Source organism: Idiotropiscis lumnitzeri, chromosome 11, assembly GCF_059441095.1.
Source record: "Idiotropiscis lumnitzeri isolate Australia: NSW breed Sydney's pygmy pipehorse chromosome 11, RoL_Ilum_1.0, whole genome shotgun sequence".
Classification (NCBI taxonomy): Eukaryota; Metazoa; Chordata; class Actinopteri; order Syngnathiformes; family Syngnathidae; genus Idiotropiscis; species Idiotropiscis lumnitzeri.
Window position 1 is genome coordinate 10,344,545 of NC_142401.1, and position 23,601 is coordinate 10,368,145.

The 23,601-nt window shown below is 38.8% G+C and overlaps 2 protein-coding genes across 2 annotated transcripts in view; both read right to left on the reverse strand.

Annotated features, from left to right (window-relative positions):
* Positions 1-13,953: 13,953 nt before the first annotated feature.
* Positions 13,954-16,868, reverse strand: LOC148327319 (PAK4-inhibitor inka2-like). The gene is made up of 3 exons (XM_088309366.1): positions 16,767-16,868; positions 16,625-16,670; positions 13,954-15,045 (listed from the first exon to the last, which is right to left on the reverse strand). The coding sequence occupies exons 2-3, from the start codon at positions 16,625-16,627 to the stop codon at positions 14,113-14,115; spliced, it is 936 nt and encodes a 311-aa protein (XP_088165492.1). The 5' UTR covers positions 16,628-16,670; positions 16,767-16,868; the 3' UTR covers positions 13,954-14,112.
* A 1,209-nt stretch (positions 16,869-18,077) lies between these two features.
* The window catches only part of LOC148327320 (guanine nucleotide-binding protein G(i) subunit alpha-2), a 37,820-nt gene continuing 32,296 nt past the window's right edge, over positions 18,078-23,601 (reverse strand). Inside the window, exons 6-10 of the mRNA XM_088308221.1 lie at positions 23,040-23,168; positions 21,775-21,904; positions 20,884-21,037; positions 20,041-20,233; positions 18,078-19,324 (exon numbers count right to left, since the gene is read on the reverse strand). Of these exons, the coding sequence (XP_088164347.1) occupies positions 20,043-20,233; positions 20,884-21,037; positions 21,775-21,904; positions 23,040-23,168 (604 nt within the window). The 3' untranslated portion in view covers positions 18,078-19,324; positions 20,041-20,042. The remainder of the gene's footprint in view (positions 19,325-20,040; positions 20,234-20,883; positions 21,038-21,774; positions 21,905-23,039; positions 23,169-23,601) is intronic.

Consider the following 23,601-nt stretch of genomic DNA (forward strand, 5'->3'; position numbering starts at 1 on the left):
CTTTCACTCTCTTATTGAATTAGCCATGTTGGAGGGAGGGACCAAGGTCAACTCTACACTGGTTTCTTTGTTCAACCCTTGGAGAAATGCTGGCTATTTCCTGCCTTGTAATAGTAATTCAGAGAGCGGAGTCTGCATAGCACTCACAAGGATTTTATTTTCCTCTGCTCAGCATGACCAGAAATTAGGGTTTTCCTCACTCCCTGTTTTTTTCTTAATTAATGATGAACACATCTCAATTGTAGCACAGCTTGATCATATTTAAAAGGAACATTTGTAATTAGAAGAAAAAAAGTGACTGTCTGCTATACCTTTTAGTACAACATGATTAAAATGATTGGCTGAAAAAAAAAAATTACCTCTTCTTTGATCTTCGAGAAGTCATTGTGGGAAAACAACCAATCAGAGATAGAAGGGATGACCAATGAGGTGTCAGTCATTTGCTGTACACTTGTGAGAGCACTCAAAGCAGGCACACCCCAGTGGACCTGCGCTGAGTTGTTTGTTTGGGCTTTGGGTTTGCTGAAACTATGGTGGAATATCCAAAGATGCAAAATTTTAAAATGCAACCTTTCTGTCAAAGCTGTTACAGTTTACACAAATGAAGAAAATAACTAAAACAATGTAAAATAACAATTTTCCAAAAATATATAAAACAACAACAACAATAACAAAAAAGTAACTAAAATTACTTTTTACATTTACAAAACTGACTAAAACTAACTATAATTATAGCAAAAAATAGTTTGAGCTTTTGGCTTATCTCGGTATTATTCCACAGATTTCAGGAGAAGCAAAATTGAACAGTCGTTTGGGAATTGCAGATTACTTAATTTTATTACAAACTACTAATTGAGGTGCTCGGGGTTATTCTCATTCTTCCAGGTCAATTCTTTCTCACGGCTCTATATTGATTGCAACTGAACTGCTCTGGTGGACTGAGGAGGCGCTTCGTCTCTCGCTGGAGAAGGCTTCATCATTTCATGTGTCAAGGCGTGGATAGGTCAGATGTCAGATATTTCTGCTCCAAGTACCCCACGAATGGTCTCGTGTAGAGAGGCCTTTGTCAGTCAGCAAGCCGTGGAGCTACCTCTGCGGTCAAGGGGGACTGTGTTTTTGTTTTTTGTTGGAATCAAAATACATGAGTCACACCGGCACGGGGGGAACATGCAAACTCTACACAGGAAGGCCAAAGTCTGGATTCGAACGCACGACCTCTGCAATGTGAGGCGGATGAGCTAACCGGGTATACATGAATTAAACTAAAACTAATAATAAGATGACTAAAACTGAAAGTAAAATGTAGCAACTTCAAAAATAAAATGTAATAAAAATTTTTAAAAAAACAATGAACAAAAACAATGAATTTTAATTGAATTATAAAAACCAAAAGTCAAAATCAAAAATACAAAACTATTATAGCACTTTTGTCTATTTAACCGTAGGAAATTTTAATTTGTATCTGATCAGTGTTCATATTTGTAGATATTTGATTCCACGGAGAATGGAAGAAATTCAAATACAACCTCAACAGAAATATTTTGGCCAGTCTGACGCATGCAGTAAGTAAAGCCACTTTCTTGTGATATGAGAGCACGTTCACAAAGTCACACATCTGCCGCACAAATAACAGGCTTGGGAAAAGAAAGAGAGGGATTCAACAAAGGACGAGATTTTGCCTCACATGTGGTTCAATCTGCGGTCCGCCTGCGCTGTGCCAGCAGAAGGATGGCGAAAACCTGATCCAAGGCCCTCAGTGCTCCTACGGGAGCTCCAGCGTGGACCTCCATTGTTTGCGGTGAAACTCGAGACGGAGACATCAGTCATGAATAGCGCTCACGGCTTGGTGAATAATCAGCCGTCAGCATCCATGCCTTGTTGTTTTCCCGCCTCTGTGTGTTAATTGCGGCGTTATTATCTGCTCTGTCTTGTTTTGTCAAGAGAGTTGCTGGCTTTTTAGTGACTTCTTCTCTTTTCTTTCCATATACATCATAACTTTTTCATGGTATTGGCGTCAACGTCGCGCGATGTCTGTTTTCTGCAGACATGAGCACGAACTAAGAAACCACTTTAGGCTATATTAAGCAGAGAGAGTATGAGTAATACACCAACTATTTTATAGAGATATAAAAGCACTATAGCACTGATGAAAAAAAAAACGTCCTGTCTCTCCCCAGCTGTTTTTATCCAGCGAGTCAGCAAGAACGTATTCAACATTTATAAGGATCATCTGTTGCATCCAACTTTTCAGTTCGAGCTTCGTGGAGTTACTGATAAACTAATCGTCAGGAATTTGCTGCATTTTGCGGAATTGATCACACCTTGAAGCAATTGCGACAAAAAAGGAGGCGCTGGTGATTGAACGGTGGATATGATCCACGCTTCCTTATTTATTTTTTGCTTAATATGACACTAGGAACAAAACAGGAGTTCAGAACATTCACATTCATGTTTTGAGGTCACAAACGGTGCGCAAGGAACTCGTTTAGAACTCCGTCATAAAATCGAGGCGCCCCTGAACATTGTGGTGGTGTAAACACACTCTCTGACTGACACTAATAAAACGTTCCATCACGTGCAAATGTTTCCCTTTGAACTCCCCCCCCCCCACCACCACCACGTGGAAGTGATTAAAAGTGTCTCTCCTTCTGTTTCATTATTTTCTAATTAACGTCGCGATGCTGGCGGGAGAAAGGGGCCGCGGGTTTCTCATTAGCGAGCTTAGTGAGACGGCCGTTCCAGATGTTTTACGTGTCTCGCAGGTTTTTTGCCCCGAGACTCTCACGTGATGACGGTGTGAGAGTCAGATAGGATTCTTGAATATAGAATAGTTGAAAGTTCACTTTTACACTGAAGTCAATGAAAAGAGTCATCCTCACTTACTCCGTTTCCAACTCCAGAGTGAACTGAACCATACTGCCCGGTGGAAACGGCTCATGGTTCACAGTCGTGTGGTTCTGATTATCTGCCATGTTTACATCCATGAGACGCCCCTTATTGGATTTGCACCACTACAAAGAACGCGGGGCCTCCAGTTCAACTTAAGAAGCACCAATGTGTCTGCGTGAAAAGGGAGGAGGCGAGTTTTTTTTAGCGGCGGTCGGGTCAGGTCTGGTGTAATGCACCCCCACTCCAACACACTTATCACATATTCTTGTTTATTCCTGTAGATCGCAATGTGGGAACGTGTATATACGTAATAAGGCTTGTATGCTCATTTTACTTTTCAATTCTTTTTATTTGTTTATTTAGACAAGGGCCACAATGAAAGGCCACGGTGTTGTGTTTTCCCCGGCGACCATTTGGAACGCCTGGGAACACTTTTGCTTTCTTGGTGCAACTTAGCTGAAATGCTGCAACCTAATTGTGAGGTTACAGACAACATGGCTCCATGTTGATGTCAAATGTGAGTGTGGGTGGGGGGGGGACTGGGGAGGCAGATGAATACAATTGGTACTATTATGTTAATACTGATTTGCATGGTTATCTAATTGATCAATAAAGACAAAATAATGACCATTTTACATTTTACTACTGTTTAATTTTTATTATAAATATATATATATATATGTATATTACCCTTTGACTTATAATTTCAATATCAGCCATTCTCACATTTACCACAGATTTTTTTTTATTTTTTTTTTTTATTAATGTGATTCAGTTGCCTTCATTTTCGGATCCAGATCAAAATTTGTTTTGAGTCAATTTTTCATAATTATTCATTTGAAAATTAGAAGTGCATTTGCTGATCTGTTAAAAATATTTCAGTGCAAATCAAATAATTTGTCGGATGAGCATGTGCTGAGTAAGCACTCATTCAACCGTAGACAAGAGTCCAACCTCATATTGTCAATAAGTTGCTCCAATGGCCAATAAGCGGAAAAGTCCATTGTGTTTTACGCAACACAACCCAGACGGTGTGACGTCTGAATGCTTCAAGCATTTGATTAATCAATGCACCGTGCGGTGATAAAAGCAGTTTCCGATAATACGTGCCAACAGTACACGAGCCCTATTGCCAATTGCATCACCCTGTTATCAATGTAACGTCTCATTCGTGTGCAGCAAATGTTGAAGCATTCATTTAAACTGCACGTCTGTAAAAGTGGACCTGACTAATCTAGCACTACTATCACTAATTATTAGCATCCATTAGCCATTTGCTATGCTTACATCTCTGCAGGCTCCAGCGTGTCCGCAGCCTTCTGCTTTATTTCTTGGGGAGTGTTTTATTGACTTGAAGCCATTTTCAGTCAGGTGAAGTGTTGTTATCTTGGCATTTGAAAGACAATTGTATTGAGTTGATGTTTGCTGTTTTACACCTCAATGAGAGCCATTGTAAAGGCAGAGGGTCAACATGTCAAAGCTTGCACTCTCTTGAGAAGTGCCTCTGCTGCTTGTGTCTTGTAAAGCGGCTGCGCTGACCAGCCTCCCCGGTGTATGCTGGATAATTGTGGTGTGTCGCAGGGAACAGTTGGAGGTCCCGGCCATCTGTTTAGTCATGGCCGTTGATCAATAGTGAACAGGTAGCAGATGACACTCTCCATCAAAGAAAGCACTTTTACATATAATAGCACAGCTATTGTCACAGATGATTTTTGTACCCTCTTGTGGTCGTTTAGTCCAGTATTTCTCGGCTACAGGCTCCAGGGCTAATGCTAAAGCTAATCTTTTTTTAGCTTTCATAAAATTTACAATTTATTAGCAGACAGTTGTAAGAGACAACAGATTATGATTTGTTTATTTTATTAGTTACACAAACAGTGGTGTTCGCCATACGTGTGCTATGCTAACTAGCCAAAGCGTCGGTGTGAACATTGACAAAAAAGAAAAATAACTAAATAAATTAAGCTTGGTTTACATATAGTGGGTGATCCACAATGAGCAAAAGTTACACAAAGTAGTCCAGAAATGGCAAATTAAGCTAATTGACACCACAACCGTGCACTTGTTAGCCACATTAGCGTGTTGAGTGACCGATTCACCTCTGATCACCATTCATTTGATTTGATGAGACATCCAAGCGGGTAAAAATAATGGTAAAGCATTTAATCGTCTTTATACAAAACAAGACAGAAATTATTAATTAAGAACTGTACCCTACACAGAGCAAATATTGCCTGACTGGACTTTATTAGCTTTACAATGATTCATTTCTTAATACAGCGCTTGTAGTGGACTTTACTAAATTATCCAAGTGTACCTAATGCCCCGACCAAAGACTGTATTTCTTCAAACGTCAATTAAAGTTTTTCCTTTTCGGTCTATCATCATCAATCAGTGTTTGTGCAACACTAAGAGAGTTTAACATGAGTGAGATGTCCTCATTTGCTGGAACGAGTAGCGTGATCTCTTTGCGTGCATGTCGTTATGTCACCGGCGGCGTCAATGACGGTCAGTGTTCCTGTACCGCTGCTGTTATGACGTTTGTCATTGTGGCGTGTGGATGCATGAAGTCAATCAACAACAACAAAAAAAGGAACTTCGTTGTTTGACATTTACGTATGTTACCATTTGTTGTTGAGCTCAACTGTTCCTGCTTTTTCATTTTATTTTTTATAGATCAATGAGGGGGTTATTTTTAAAGAACTACATAATAATTTGCATGAAAATTACCGTAGCAATTTATCGAAAATAAGGACATTTATAAATGACTGAAAAGTTTTGAATCATAGTGTACTGAATATTCATGAATGCTTTGTCTTAAACAGGCGTGGGAAAACTATTACCCGGGGGCCACTTGCGGCCCGTTAAATGTTTTAATCCGGCCAGCCGAACTTGAAAAAAATTAAATGAATAAACCTTGTTAATGTTTTATTTTCTAAACTGTGGTGTGTCAAAGACAGATATTTTGTTGGAATGCTTTTGTTCATTATCATTTAAAATTGATGAGGTGAGGTTATCCCAAAACTCCATCCAACTGCTCCTGGTCTGGCCCCTCTGTCAAATTTTAGAACCCATTGTGGCCCACCAATCAAAAAGTTTGCCCACTCCTGCTATAAAGTTTCTACAGTCTGAAGCAACTGGTTGCTGAAAAATGATGCTTGACAGCGAGGCTCCATTTAGTACGTCACGATAAGATAATGGCTCAGTAAAGACGAACCAGATCATAATCACAAAAAGAAAGTTTAAAGGAGATTAACACGCAAAAAAAACAATGATACTTTGATGCTCTGCAAAACGGGAGCAATGCTTTTGAAGAAGCAGGTCTACAGCCACCGCTTGTAAAAATATTTCCACTGTTGTGATTCGGGCCAAGATAATGAAGCTATGTCTCTTTTTGTGGACAGGCTCTTCAGTCAGCCAAACCTGCTGCCTCCAAAATCCTCTTTCATCCTAAAGGACAAAGTTAAAAACTCACACAGTTCAAGGGAATGCATGTCTGATTTATTCATAGTTTTTCCGTGACTTGACAGAGAGTCGTTTTGGTTTCTTGGCAGGCTCGACTTCTTTTTGGCTTTTCTATATTGTGGATTGAGACATCAGTCAGCAGCCTTTATGGACGTGAAATGAATTTATTGGGTTTCACCTCCTGGCTGTATTAAGGTCTGAACTCGATTGAGCAGACAAATGAAGTTTTTTTCAAAAAACACTTGGAAATTGAATTTTGAAACGTGAAAAAATTGCTTAACTTCAGTATAAAAATAAAAAAAGAATACAAACAGATTCATTGAGGGCTCTAAATTGTCCTGAAGTATAAATGTGAAAAAGAATGTTTGTGCCCTGAGATTGGCTGGGAACCAACCACCTCTCGCCTAAAGTCAGCTGGGATAGACTCCAGGACACATGTGACCATAATAAAGATAAGTAGTATAAAAAAAAAATAATGGATGCATGTTGAAAGTGGGCAAATTAAGGATGTTAATCCAAAGCACGCGTGCAACGATTGAAGATGTGTGGATTAGAGATGAGAGCATCCTTAAGATGTTTATCCTCATCTTCTGCAAACACATTCAACCACCACCCGCGTGAAACGATTTTTCATTTCTCCTCATTGTACTGCATATTGGTTGCAAACTGAATATTGGTTCTTCATGCGTTGAGCCAGCGTAACATAAAATTCATCTTGGAGATCCACATGCAGACCACGAGTCCAAACTGATTTACAGCTTTGATTAGATTTGGGATTAGGCCATTCCTGCAATTTAAGGAATTTAGCGGATGACCTTTTAGGCACAAGTTGAATTAATGCTAAGAAGTCTCTCTTTTGAATTCTCTTCATCTTGCACGCAATTTTCATTTACATATTAGCAACATGTTTATTATTGCGGTTGTAGTTTAAAGTGTCTTAAAACTGCACTACAAAGAAACTGAGCGGGAATTCTAATATTTTGGTCACCTCATTTATGGAGATGTGCGCGACAGGCAATCTGACGATCAGATATGCTAGCTAGCTAGTAAAAGCTGTAGCAGCTAGCTGGTCCCAGCCGGTGAGGAATTACGGCACCGACAGGCACGATTGGACCATTTGGCCGCGGTAAACGTAAATGGAAGTCATTTTAAAGTAAAAAAGAAAAACTTTCTCAGAAGGGAGAAGCAGCAGCCAAAACATGCTCGCATGCTCACTTTCTGCTTCATTAGAACGTTTTGAAATATCAACTCAGATATTTAATTTACTCTTAATGGTATGATTTAATTTTGGATTCTGAAGTAATTCGTTGCTGTTAACATGAGTAGCAAATCGGGATTTAGAGGTCAAGTCGTAGTAGTGTGTTAATTCTAAAACTGTATTTCTGAAATAAACACCGGGAAATATCAATAAGTGTCTTTATAATTTTCGCCTCACAAGAAAGGCAAAGTCGCACAGAATGCAGCATACTTGTGACCCGCCATTCTAAACATTAGCATGAGCAAGTTCGAATGGCGCGCTTATGCGTACTTTAGAGAGCTAAATTGTGATAAAAAAAAAAGAAAAAAGACAAGTGTACTAATGTTTGGTGGTTCCACTTTAGCATCGTAAGACTATGTTGAAAAGTCAACTTCTTTTCGATTTTTTTTTTATTTTAAATCTTAGTCATAAAGCTATGTACCAGTAATAGTACAGTCGATACCATAAGAAGAAGTGCAGCTTTATTTAAACTTGCACATATGCTGAGAAAGATTTTTCCATACTGGTCACATGTTCACAATCACATTTTCACATTTCCTTGGAGATAAACGTTTCATTTCTTACTGTTTCATGGGACGTGCTGAACTTATAATTGTTTCCAGGAGCTACTTGAGTTCTGGTTCGACTGTTTTTGTTTTGTTTTTTCGCTCTGCTCTGGTGTTGAATAGCTGACATCATTCTTGATGCAGACCAAATGATACAGAAGCATTGATTGGCTTCAGTTTCCTGCCAAATGTTGCGTGGCTGATATGAGCGAGCGGAAGGGAGTGGAGGGAACAAAAATAGGTTCAGCTTGTGTGGAAAATGAGCACATACAAAACAAAGTTTGCGATATAACAAAGAGATTTGAATTTTCTAGATAAATGAAGAGAAAGTTCCTAGAATTCATCATTCTGCCAAACAGTGCGCTCACGCGCATCCAGCAAACAAAGTGCCCTACTTACTTTTGAGTCTCTCGTATGCAAATAGCAAAAGAACAATTTTACAGTTTAATTTAATTTAAAAATCAAAAATTCTTCGCTCTCGTTAATTCAAATGCTCTCAAGCTATTTTGAACGCTTTCATTGGTTAATAAATGTCTAAAAATAACAAACAATGTGGGAACAGACCAATCCTATTGATTTGTGGAAAAACATTCAACTGACCATATATGGACATAAGAGGTTTCCCTCCGACAGTGACGGCAGGCAGTTTTTAAAATTGATACCACAAAATATTAGTTTAATTAATTATAATTGCAGTATATTTATATCAAAATACAATGTTTTTTTTTATCATATATAAAAATATATACCAAATACCATATTTGGACATAAAAATTAATAATTAATTAATTTTAAATGCAGCACATGAAATTATATATATATATATATATATATATATATATATATATATATACATATATATATATATATATATATATATATATATATATATATATATATATATATTATATGAAATATAAAACAAATGCAATATTTAAAAAAAAACATTTGTAAATGTCTAGTTATTTTATTACCTCATCTACAGATGACCTGGCCCATCTGTTTCATTAAAGATCAAATGTGGTCCTTGAGCACAAAACGTTTGCCCACCCCTGATCTAAATGCTTGGCCGCCAGAGCAGACATAATTGGACCAAACTCGTCTGCGGAGGAGCCAAGAGCACTTCTTGAAAAAGCAGACGGCACACTCGGGTGTCATATCTTGACATGTTTTTTTTCTGCATGGGAGTAACTCGGACTTGCTTCAAATCACGTGAGGTTACATGTGTGTGCATGATGATGTTTACTGTAACTTGTGTAACATCCATCCGCTTGCCCTCATTAGAGCTGCAGTGTATTCTAGCAGACCATGGGTGAGAGACACCGGAAGGGTTCCCAGTCAAACTCAGGTCACATAAAGATAAACTAAAATTCATACTCAATCCACCTAACGTGTATTTTTCTGTGCATATGTTTTAAACAATCTATGTTTTCTGCCGTCAGTATATTTAAAACAATTTCAGCAAAGTTGATTACCTGGCAATTTGATTTTGTACTTCCTGGATTGGTTCAACCAGTGGTTGGGAGAAATGATTTCATTTTAAATGAAAACTTGAATTTCACATGAGTCAATGCCCAATAGTGCTTCTTTGAATTTTACACTTAAATGTAGGAATTCATTTATTTATTTTTAGAGTCAATAAGAATCATTTAGCCAACGGTCATCATCTGGAAAGCATTCAAATTCATCAAAGATCAACTTTCTGGATCATCAAAATTGTGTCATCCTGCCGCATTTGTGTTGAGACATCATCATCAACTCCATATTAAAAAAAAAAGGCCCAGCAGAGGATGTACTTCCTGCGGCTGCTGAGGAAGCAAGACAATTCCATACAACAGTCATTGAATCAGTCCTCAACTCATCCATCACAGTCTGGTATGGTGCTGCCAAAAATGGGGGAAAAAATACGACTGCAATGGAGATTTTGGACTCCCCCCCCCTCCAAAAATAAATAAATAAATAAATAAATAAAAATCATCTCTTGCATCCTTGCGTGCTGCAATAAATAATCCAAGAGCAGGCAAAAGTCTCTCGCACCCTCGACACCCTGGTTACCACCTCTTCCAGCATACTTGGCTAATAAAGATGATTCTGATTGTTGACAGTATAGGAGAACTATTTTTGTGAAAAAGGATGTTTTATATATTGTGGATGAAAATATACTCTATGGGGAAGCCCCTTTTTGACATGTGACACTTTGCTGCGCTGTTGCAGCTTTTTTACTGGTGGAAGTGAAATCTTCACATCCGACACACACGTACTCCATCTGTCAACTCTTTGCGTGTGTGGGCGTGTGTGTGTGTGTGTGTGTGCATGCTGGATGCATTGTGTCTATCAGCAGCATGCAGCAATGAACACACCTTACGCCACAACTTCCTCGTTCAGAAACGGACAAGGAGGCCAGCAGGAAGTGACCTTGGGAAGTCTTGCAGCAGTTCCAAAAGTGGAATCGTTGACCTCCCACTCGGCACGGTTTCGCTCCTGGACTAAAGAGGAGCTTGACTGATACATAATGGGACTGAAAAAATTATTTATCAATGTATTTTGAACATAAAATGTGTGTCGCAGCAATAACTGTTTTGCATGCATTTTTTTTCCTCCCACATTTTCCGAGCACAGTTGGCCTGTTTCTGAAATCTCTTCACACGCTCAATGAACCTGACGGCATTCGTTGTCAGGTTTTGTTTACCTGTGACAGCCCAGGTAGCTGCAGTGTGTTTGCAGAAGTCGCCGCCGTTTGAGGTCAAAGGCCACCGCCAGACCATTTGTTCTGTTCGGACTCTTCCAAATGGCGTGCCTCCATTCACTGCTGCCCTCCGCCGCCTTCCTGGTGTTTGCATTCCGATTGCTAGAGAATTATTGGTTTATGAGGTGGGAAAACATAGTTGGAATGTCTTGTCTAAGGAGCTGATGATGAAGAGATGGAGGAGAAGGTAGGGGGGCTGGTATTTTTTTTTTCTCTTTTTTTTTTAACAAGGGCGCCGCTGCAGGCATAAACAGTAAACAACTTTGTTTTGGTCAAATCTAAACGTAGGATGAGGTGTTTCCTCCTCCAAGCCTGTTGACACACACGCACACACTTTAACAAGCATCAGTGGGTCGTGATGATTGAGAATGCTCCTGCTCAGGTTTCTCAGTGTTTGTTTTAGACCAGCTAAAGATGGAGATTAGTGGGGAACTTTTGCAGGTCATGGAAGCCTCGGGCTGCTTGAAAGGAATCAATTACATTTTTTATTATTACAAAATATGGACATTGTGAGATGCTTTGATTTCACAACAAAAGTTCAAATAATGTTCAGCGTTGCATTATCAAAGGGGAATCTTTGTGTTTTGTGCTTACACAGCAGCATGTTAGGGTTGTGTGCCGTCAAGCCGAACGTCTCTGGGGAGCTGCTGTTGTGCTTGGAGGGCTGACCATGTGCACAGCAGGCCCACACCACAAATGCCCCCGCCGCCAGCCAGTCACATCCTGTGCATGGCTCGCCCCTCACTTCCTGACTTTGGGGGGCAGGGAGGGACACTGGAACTGTATATACGCAGATGGCATGAAACACACGGTAAAGTGAACTCGGAGATTAGTTTCTAGATAATCACACATGTTTGGGGATAACTGCTGAAATGTTTTGAGGCATTGCTAAAATAGTGCCATAAGATGCTCTGGGTCAAATTCACCAGTTTTATTTTGATTTTACAGGGATTTATTATTATTATTTTTTAAATAATTATTATTTGTTTTGAAATAATTATTATTATTTTTTTAAATCTATTATTTGTTTTTAAATAATAAATACCATGAGATCTGCTCAGTTTAGCAGGATTTTGTGCTTTTCAAGTCATCAAAGCATTTTTTGGACAAGTTAAAAAATATACCCGAACAATAATAGGCATGTAAAAATTCATCTAAGAAACACAAAATATAGTCTAATGTTGCATTATTTTGTGGGAATATTTTTTTGGGGTACAATTCCATAGTAAATTCCTTTGGAAGTTTTCAGTTTAGATTTATTTCATGATTTGAACGCAGATATTTATTTGTAAAGGGCTGTTATTATATTTTCTGTATTTTGTGCACATAATGTTTTGACGTATATTATTTTCCAATAAAATATTCAATTTTGCTGTCCCTATTTACTCACATGAGTCAATGAGCATAAATAAACGTGCATTCATACATTTTGACTTTGAATTTCTATTGAAAGAAATGAATGGCATCAAGAAACCACAGTACACAATTGGCGGAAAATTGTTTGTTTGTGTTGCATCCGAATTTGAACCCATTGACCTGAAATAAACTCTTAAAGCTCTGGATGGCAACATTTGCATTTGTGTGGCGTGACTCCTACGAAGGTTAAGAAGTAGATGCTGGCCTCTGCCTATGGATTAGATGATCCACTTCTGCTGGAGCGCTTTCAAGCTCTAATTGAGGACAGGCTGGGGATGCTGTTGAAGGAGTGACGGCCGAGCCGGCAGCTGGCCCGCAAGATACTGTACACTGCGCAGCTTTGACTGGTGGGCGGACTCTGCCATCTGGACACAGCTGTTTGACGCAACCGCCCCCCCCCCCTTCCCTCATTTGAGCATGTGAGCAACTTAGATGAAGAAGTTGGACGATGTGTGTCCTCGCATGGCTCCGGTTTGCTGGAGAATCTTGCAATCGTTGCGTTACGCAATTTAACAGCCCACATTAGCCTTCCTGGTCTCAGTCCATGTCGCAGGGTTCTGGTATTGGCTGAGTCCTTTAATACCCTATAGCAGTAGGTATTGTCACCTTCAAACTTCATCGCCACCTCACCTAACCAATTTTTATTGCCCAGTGTGGTGCTATTTTATTTTATGCATGATTTCTTTTTCCGTCCATACACAGTTTCAATGTGTTTGTTTTTAATGTTGCATGTTGAGTTCATTCACATCCACATGCTGCACGAGACGCCAGCTTACCTGAGATTCTACGAGCGTCAAAACACTCTTTGTTTTTCGTAGCGCCGAAAACTAAGAAGTAGAAAAAGAGAGAAATAATAAAAATAAAAATAAAAATAAAAATAAAAATAAAAATAAAAATAAAAATAAAAAATAAAAATAAAAATAAAAGTAAAAATAAAAAATAAAAAATAAAAAATAAAAATAAAAATAAAAATAAAAATAAAAATAAAAATAAAAATAAAAATAAAAATAAAAATAAAAATAAAAATAAGTAAGACTACTGTCGTGTCCAGTTTTGTCGGGCGTTGCTAAATATTTCGCTGTCATCACATCCAAATCTGATTTGTGTTTTTATGTTGGAAGCTTTTCTCCTCTTTGGGTGTCTTTGATTGGGCAGGTGTTAATGAGCAATTTGGGAATAATTTGTGGTCTGACTATTGTTTGTGGGAAGTTTGTTTTGGAATTGGAACAAACTGAAAGTGGACCGGCGTCATGGAATGTATTGTGTTTCACTTTGACAGTTTTACTGCAGACATAAATTGATGATTAGAATGTTTGTTCATAAATCACATCCTCTGGTAATCCTCAGATGCGATGCAAATAGGAAGGTGATACGAACAGCACGAGAATGGCATCATGAAGCAAATCTATTACACCAGGAAAAAAAATAGATTTTCAGGTGCAGTCACATGCACACCATCACTGAGTGCAAACTCAACTCATGTGAGGGGAGTGAAAGAAGAGTGAAGAACATCTGAACGACTTCACGCAGAGATTGGAACCCAGCTCTGCTCAGTCCGAAATGTTTACCACCATCTTCACCCTACTCAACATTCGTCTTAATCAGTTTCATATACAAAACATATTTGCCAGTGATGCGGAGACTGGGAAGTTTTATTGCTTGTCTCGAGTAAAGGTTGTTGTTGAACGGAAAGAATTGGGAAACAGTTTACAGATTTTTACAAACTGAGTGCAATTAAATATGAGGAAGTTTTGTTTTGGTTGATACTCTGGACAAAAATCCGTTTTATAGAGTCAGATGTAGCCGATGATGTCGTTGCATATTATGGGCTGTCGGCTGCCCGTCTTCATGAGCGCGGTAAAGTGGTAAAAGTCCGAGTCGAGTGCATGCAGGCCCGTGTGTGACTGGTGGAAGAAAGGTTTGAGCGACTGGAGTCCCACAGGGCAGGACAGTCGTTTAGTTGCCTCGGCGGTCCTCCTCACTCGAGCCGATTCTGACGGTTTCTGCCTCATCTCCACACTTTTTGACATCCCGGCCAGTCGGCGCTTCATGTTGATAAGAATGTCCTTGGCGAGACGTCGCCCAGCACTTGGCTTGTGTTCTGCTGGTTCTGGACACTCTGGTAGGTCCATCCAGTTCTTAATTAGATCCGCAAAGCTGTTGTCCCCAAGAACCAAAGGCTGTCTGTTCCTGCTCCTGCTTAGCAAGGCTGTAGTCCAGTCCTCCGGGTCGCTGGCCTCAAAGGAGGTCCAGCGCTCTAAGCAAGCGTCCGAGGTGGATTTGGGTCGGGTCCGACCCGAAGATCCCGTGTTTGTTCTGAGGCAAGCCGAAGAAGAAACTCGCACGTTTCTCGTCCTTCTCAGAACAACACCTTCATCGTGCCAGGAGGCCTCTGAGTAGCCTGAGTCAAAGTCCAAACTCTTGTCACTGTTGCGGGAGACTGGAGCCAAGCGCCCGTTGGGTTCTCCTTCTTCTTCTTCTTCCTCCAGCGGGTTGGCCAGACAGCAGGCCGAGTCATAAGTGCTGGCCTCGCTGGCTTGGGACACGCGCTGGTTGGAGAGTCGCTCCTGTTGGGCCCTCTGCTTGTAGAGGCGGGTCACAGCGAAAGAGCGATCGCACGGCTCGCTGAGCGGCCTCGGTCTGCCCCGCTGCTTTGAGTCCTGCGGAGGACGCATCATGTGCTGAGCGCGGTTCTGGAAGCAGTCGCTGGAATCTCCTACACACAGCTGGAGAACCAAACAGAGACACACACAATCAGATGAAGGAGCGGACAAAAACAACGAGGCCGTCTTCCAAGCACATCCCAACGCGAGGCGAGACCTGAACATTTCCTTGTGTTGTTACTGAGTCGGTGGGATTTTTAGCAGCTGAGATCACCGGCCTCCGCGAGCGTGCAAAAACATTCCTGACAAACCTCCGGGCGGCCATCGACACGTCATGCGGTGTGATCCGCAAAAAAAGTCAGAGAGCAGGATGCACATTTCAGATGGGGAGAAATCGCCCTGCATCCTCTGGCAGGGGAGGAACTTTAGAAGGGGGCGAAGCGCAGCTGAGTAGTAAATATCCTTTGACACAGGATGTTAGTGAGTGAATGCAAAATTGTGGATTTAAGCTATGAATCACGATGAGGTGTTCAAAGTCAGTCAAACTGATCGAAATGATTCAACATCTCGCGTGAATCATGTCATTAACAGAATTGGAAATGATGGCGCTACGTGCACAAAATATAAATGATTCAACACAAGACCATTGGATTGATTAAAGCTGAATATTTAATAAATAAAAATAATCCCCCATATATGAACTAGAGCCTATGAATTGACTATAAAAAACAAACAAAAAAAACCCCCACAAAAATCACTTGTGTTGTTCTGTGTAGACAGCGCCTTGTGGATTCGATAGCGGGCTGAGTCCCAACTAAAAGGCCGGTGTAAAAAAAATCTAACGCAAAATAAGGCGTAACATCAAGCCAGCAAGAAAGAAACTTTCACAATCACCATATCAATTTATATTAAAAAAAAGAATATCAACAACATAACCAAAAATGAAAATATGAAAAAGATGGAACACCAATTTTTAAATTTCAAACAAATACATACTGGAAAGAAAGGAAAGTGAAAATATTTTAATTGTAATTTGGGTTTTTCACTAGTGCCCTTCCTATAATTTAATTGGGAGTGGAGGAGGATCATCACTCGGCACCGGTCCAGACTAATTACAAACAGCCTGTACTAGGATGTCGGACCGTCATACACTTTAACCACCACAAAGTAAATCGATACCTCGCTGACAGTGTCAATAAAAGTGAACATGACTCTCTTTGTAAATGTTCTGTATTGCTTTCTTGTACTTTTGCCTCAGTGAGGATTTTCATTTGTATTGTGACTAATAGAAGAAAAAAGTTTCTTAAACTTGTCTAGTCTTTCAGTGTTTCTCCTTTGGAGAATCCAAATAACATGATGTTATCACAGCTGTGAGTTCGGAACCATTTGGGACCCATCCTCCTCCTCCTCCTCCTCCTCCTACTCTGATTTATCCTCGGTGGGGCAGCATTGCCATTTGCCACAGTGTGCCACCATGTCAAAAGGTTCTCCTCGGCTGCCTTTACACAACACACAATTGATTTGTCCACATGTGGACTCTCAGCCAGAACTGTTCAGTTTTCCCTCGGGCTGGTGATTTTAAGGGGGGGATTAATGCGCAGTGCCCACCGATGAGGGGGTGACACAATGTTTTGTTAAGATGTTTCAGAAAAGTCAAGACACCGTCACTGCATGCAAGAAAAAGAGAAGAAAATAAACTTACCATCGCTTGTATGTGTCTGCAGTGAAGTTAAAATGTCTTGAGTATTCTGCAAAACAAAATACAATTGACGCAATTTAGTACACTGCATTAGATTTTCTGTAATATTGAATCTGCTTTCATTTATCAAATTAATATAACTAACCTTGGCATTTGGTTCCCAGCACAAAAAAATGAAAAAAATAAACAACTCCTCATGTATCGTTTACTTCTGATGATGCTGAGGGTGCTGAGTCCTCATTCTTGTGCTCAACATGAGGAGTGACAGCACACTTTGTAGAAGCCGAAGCGCGTTGCCTCAACCAATGAGCGCAATGCAGGCAAACTCTCGACCAATAGCAAGACGCTTCCGAATAAGCCCCGCCTCCAGCAATTGGTAAGTACTGTAATTTGCAGCAGTCACAAGTGACGATGATGAATGTAAGAAATATTAATTATTACAATTAAAATCTGGATTGTTAATAATATTTCCAATGCGAATTAAGTATAAGTAAAGTAATCAAATCATTTCAAACTCTCCTTGAATGTCAGTATGTGTGAGATCTGATCTTAATAATGCTGGTTTATTCTTTGATATCATTATATTTGGTTAATTTATTAAATATAATAATATAAATATACTGTATTGCTGGTCTCAAAATACATTTAACACGTTTATATGTACGTTATAATACAATTGGTTCATTAAATATGATTGATTATAAATACTTTTGAAAAAATTAAAAGTATTTAACTCTTTATTTTTACTTGTTATTTTTAATTTATTATTTATTCCCAAGCATTGAAAGGTCTAACCCTAACTGTCCGTCTTAAAAATCAAAAGTGGCTATTATGTAGCATTTTGCCGATGCCACAGTGCTGTACGGAGAGTGGAGCGCACCCGCAGCAGAAGGCGCCACCTGGTGGCTGAATCAAGACATCACTTATCTTATCCTAAAGTATTATCAGCTTCTTGATTGTGCTTGAATACAAACACCGTGCACACCTTTTCTCGTGACGTGTCAATGAAAATTATTCAGCATTCTGTTTAGAATCGCATACAAGCCATTTAACCACCTCATTTCATTTACATGTGAGGAATGGTCGCACTTTGTGTGCCAGGCTCGGGACTGATGCAAATGAACTCATTCGTGTCAAGAAAATAATTAGGCATCATCACACAGGTCAAAACATTTGCATGCAGTACTCTCAAACGAATAAATTCTTGTTTGGTGTAAAAACGGTGGTTTGGCGAACAGAGAAATGAATGCGCATTTACATATTCTCAATATTTAATGTTGACTTTTTCTTCTTTCAAACTTAATATTTTTTTTTGGAGAACTAGAGTTAGAGAAATTATTTGTTTTTCTTTTTACAATTGAAAATCATATAAAATGTGATGTCCAACTGTATTATAACATTTGTATAGTGTTGCCCAAAATCTGACATTTTTGTATGAAGACAGTAGAATAACAACTCACAGGACCAAACTTTTATTATTTACATTAAACAAGTGGCTTGATTTGTACTTTAATATCAACAAACAAGTACTGCATCATCCATCAGACTCAGTGCTCGGATGCATCGTAAGCTACAGAGTAGAAATAGCCCTAATTGACGCTGTGAATAAGAAACATGAAGATACACGTGTAAACATATCAAGTCACAAACATAAAGTCAAAACTATAGACTCGAGTGAAACAAAGAGTGCACAACAATCTACTGTAGGCCAGCAACAGACATCATTTAAAACCTCACAGATTGTGTTTAGTGTATTTAAACAAGTGGTACGTAACAGGTGTCAAATTGATGGTGTGAGTGGGTACAGTCTAATTAATGGAAGTCATGCGGGAGAATACTGTGATCATTATTGATTGTAAATGGCGTACAAAAATGACACCCCCCCCCCCCTACATAGCCACTCACATTCTGCACGTGTTTTGACCATTAGCTGTTAACATGAGCTGATGTGATATAAAATACTGTATTTGAATAAACCTCAAGGGCAAAAACAAAATCTTAAAAAAGTCGTCAGTGAAGAAAAATGGTAACTTTAATCATAACTAGAAAATGCAATTCCTGGAGAAATTGCATGTGAAGGCGGAAAGGCTGGAATTTTTTTTGTGGAATGATTTCCGGGTTCGTGACGTCACTTCCGGTCAAAATACGTCACTTCGGGTTTCGTGAAGTCACTTCCGGGTTCGTGACGTCGTTAAAAAGTATAAACGTTAAAAGTGGAATGAAGTGAATCGGTTGAATTATGTGGAAGTAGTTAAGCGTCAAAAAAACGGGCGGAATAAGTTTAATAATAATAATAATAATAATAATAAAGAATCAGAATAACATATGCCTTCACACAATTACGACAGGATCTTCTTGATGGATGAGAAATATTCTTTGTGCATTTTACATGCGTTCCCACAATTCATTTAAAGACAACTCCTTTTTCCACATGAGTGGCTGCTCAATTATTCTCATCCAATGAGGGTGTTCAAACATTCATTGAGGGGTATAAGGAGTAAAAGAGAGAAGAGGCGTGTGGCAACTTTTATGCATTCGTACGCAGGACCAACGTTACACAGAGTGCGAGATGGCAGGCAATCATCGATTGTTGAAGTTCTTTCAAGGTTTCCCCTCGTGTTGGAATTACGTCTGTCACGGTTTTCATTATGAAAAGCAGTCATCGTCACGTGGCTGCTGTAGTCTCTCATGCAGGGTGCCGTCCTGTCACAAAACACAAACACACTAAATGTACATGAAATGACAATCAGCCCTTTTTACACAATTTATTCCAGTGGTCTCAGTTGCTGGTTTGGAAAAGTTAGCAGTGATATCTGACTTTTTAAATGACATGACAAATTTAGAACCTAAATTGCCCCCTATCAATAACTTGATTAGAACCGAATGCAGCGGTAAACTTTTTAATTTGTGATCCTAGTACCATTACGGTGACCGGCATTAAAATACAAAAGTGAACTAATCCCAAGTGGTCATCAAAAAGGCAAAGAAAATATATTTAATATTATTGTAAAATCAGCATGATATTACTTAGATTAAACAATAACACTGCGCCAATGTCGGAAAAAAATGTTGGTAAAAGTTAAATACAAATGAACTGTACTTAAGAAATTAACCGGATTAATTAAAAAAAAAAAGTTAAAGCCACTGTAACATTATTTAGTTTGACTAATTCTTTTGAAAACCACTAGGGGGAGCCCATAAACAACACCACACTTTGACAATCACTGTAATTTGAAAATAAAAATAAAAAAAAAAATGAAAAAAAAATAAAATGAAAAAAAATAAGTTAACTCATTTATGTAAAAAAATTAAAGCAATATAATGAATGGATGCATTATGGAAGAAAAAAAAATGTAAGTGAAATGACCAGCAGGCCTCCTAAACATATGAACAGACTATATAGCACTGGAACACGTCACCTTCAGAAAAGCCCGCAGTCCTTCAGGTTGTTCTTGATGATGACGTCAGTGACGGCGTCAAAGACAAACTGCACATTCTTGGTGTCTGTGGCACACGTGAAGTGGGTGTAGATCTCCTTTGTGTCCTTCTTCTTGTTCAGGTCCTCAAACTTGGTCTGGATGTAACTGGCTGCTTCATCAAACTTGTTGGCCCCTGGGAAGAAGAACATGAATATTTTTTTAGTTGATCTGTTGAAGCCACATGTTTATTTTTTTTCAGTTCTTATCAACTGGTTGGTCGCTAATTTATTTTAATTAAATTTATCCAGAGTTTTAAATGGGGGCGGGGGGCAATTTTTCTTGTTGACCACTGAGAGCTCGAACGGGCTGACACCATTTTTCAAGGTAACATGTAGGAAAAAGACAATTTTTTAGATATCATGGTGCCTGAGGGTTCAAGTAATGACCGTCCTGGCTCCCCTGCTTTTTTGGGTTTGATCTTGTGACGTTCATAAGCTGAGCCCTTCGGCACTCTCATTCTATGTCGACAGCAAGTGGCAGTGAAAGGCAAAAATCGCCGCAGCCTGACATGCTTAAAAGTGGATGGTAATTCATATTCCAGAAATGGTTTATTAATCAGAATACAGTCTTTAGACTAGTGGAGCGCATATTATTGGAAAGAACTTTTTTTTTTTAACTCGACTTCCCCTTTAAACTTTGAATTAACAGCAAAAATGGAAGTAGCCCATTCCTCATTGGCTCAATCAAGATGCGCTTTCTTTTTTCCATTTTAAAGTTGACTTAATGGATCACTTGTTCAGATATGAGTTCCAGACTGAGACCAGTGATAAATCCGGCTTGTACCTGTGTACTCTGGGAAGCAGATGGCAAGGGGACTCCGGGTGATCTTCTCCTCAAAGAGGTCCTTCTTGTTGAGGAAGAGAATGATGGAGGTCTCGGTGAACCACTTGTTGTTGCAGATGGAGTCAAACAGCTTCATGCTCTCGTGCATGCGATTCTAAGGGAGAAGTCGGCCAATGAGTAACCCAGCAGTGTAAAAAACGAAAATCAAGCCAGGATTTAATATCTCAAAATATGCTGTGTGTGCCAATTAATTGCAAGTAATTTAGGTATAAATACTAGGACCCTTTCTACACAGCAGCAGGCAGTTAGCATTAGCTAAGTAGCGATACCTACACACTGGATGTGGGAATTTATGAGCCCTGGAAGCCTGTTAGCTTGTGAGCTAAGTGTTAGCCGGCGCCTCTTGTTACAGGGTGGAAACGTTAGGTGAATGATTTGATGTTTAGGAAGAAGAAATATTAATTTTTATTAAATTAATCTTCTTTCCATAGTTCTACAGGTGTAGTTATCTATTTTTTTGGGGGGGGGGCTAGCTGTTAATATGTTTTAAGAAATCATGCTAAGAAAAAATTCTCTGCTCTATTGGCATAAAAGGTTTCCCGCGATTACTTAATTTAACAGTTTGCCACCAGAGGGAGCCATTGTTCAAAATTTCAACCACAAGGCCGAACGTCGCATTGGGGCATGTTGAAGCATTAAACTCATAACCTGTTCAAGTAATTGGGGTCAAATGGTTCAAGCCACTTTGGATTAGAAAACTCAATTAGTTGAACAGCAAAATGGATTGCGCAATCATAATAGGACATATTAAAAGCCTTGTAACGACGAGCGAGTAATGTTCATCATGGATGTGGATGAACATGTCACAGCAGGGCGCTGCGCCATCCTCACCATCTCCTCATCCTCGGCCAGCACCAGGTCGTACGCGCTGAGCGCTACGCAGAAAATAATGGCCGTGACGCCTTCGAAACAGTGGATCCACTTCTTCCTCTCGGATCGCTGGCCTCCCACGTCGAACATCCTGCAAGGGAAAGGTGACACAGGAGCAAGTTGATGTGTGTACTAAAAGACATAAGGAGAGAAAGTTCAGGTGAAATTCAATCCCTGAATGGGCATTAACATTTGATGAGCTTGCTTTTGCAAGTGAAGCATCTGGTCGGGCAGCAATAAAAGACAATCTAGAAACTCTTAAAAAAAGATTGGGAGTTAAATCTCCTTTTTTTCACCTATGACAAAAAAATGGAACTATAAAAAATGAAAAAACTTTTAGAGATTCCCTTTGCACATTATTAATTTAATGTATTTGAAATTTGTTTTACTTTGACGTTAGTCTAAAAATAGGTATGTTTAAGTTAGTTATGGGTAGAGTAGCAGAAATATGAACATATGACTATAATGCGGCGTTAGTGGATCTGCACTAACTTGGTGTTCAGATTCAAATATTTATGGATGCTTAGTCAATATCGGTAATATTTTATGGGGATATTCGTTTTTGTGCTTCGGCCAAATCAAATAAATATTTCACTCTCTCATAATGCTTTTACTTAAGGTGACATCTTCAACCAACTGTTTAATTTAAAACTTAGCTCTCATTAAAATTTAATTGATTTTATTCAATCTCAACACTGTAAAACAATTTAACAATATTAATATAACTGTAACTACTAATACTGGCTTGAAATATTCTTTCGACCACGTACAAGTACAAAACAATGCAGCAAAAATAATTTTTTGATCAGTTAATGCACACTATCATAAACCTTGAGAATGACCGTTGTACAGAAGCAGCAATGTCAGTCCATTAATATCCCGGTCCAAATTAATGCTCTGGCTGCTTCTTGCCATGTTTTATGTGTTGCATAAAAAAACATTTTTATAGACAGACAAATGGAGTGTGGGGTTGAGGAACTCATGTATTTACTCTCCGTGTAATCATAATAATTAAGCTTTCAATTGCTGTTTTAATTTGGCCGAGTTGCACATTGCAAGGTTTTATTAATGTCGAAACGAACACTTTCTGTTCAATGAGACTAATGGCCTTGGTGATAGCTTTGTTTAAGAGCAGATATGCACCCATTTGATGTGTTTGTAGCGCGAGTGGGCGGGAGTGGAGGTCTGTTTTTACCGCAGGAAGATCACCAGCGGCGCGGCCTTACTTGAAGTGCAGCTCTTTGAACGTGAAGTGAGTCTCCACGATGCCAGTGGTCTTGACACGAGTTCGCAGCACATCCTGCTGGGTGGGGATGTAATCTGCTTTGGCTATTCTCTCCAGATCGTTCAGGTAACTACAAAGAGAATGAGAAGGGAGATCTTGAAAATTTGTGAAAACTCCACGTGATGCACTTATTTTACAAATGGCAATTAACTTAGCGACAAAACAAAAAATAACTAATAATTAAAAAAAAAAACTATATATATATATTTTTTTTTTTTTATTATTTTATATATATATATATATATAAATATATAAATATATATATATATATAAATATATATATATATATATCTATATAAATATATATATATATATATATATATATATAAATATATATATATATATATATATATATAAATATATATATATATATATATATATATAAATATATATATATATATAAATATATATATATATATATATATATATATATTGCTCCATGCTTTATTTATTTTTTATTCCTTGTTTAACACACACTCCAAGTCATCAGCCGACTACATTGC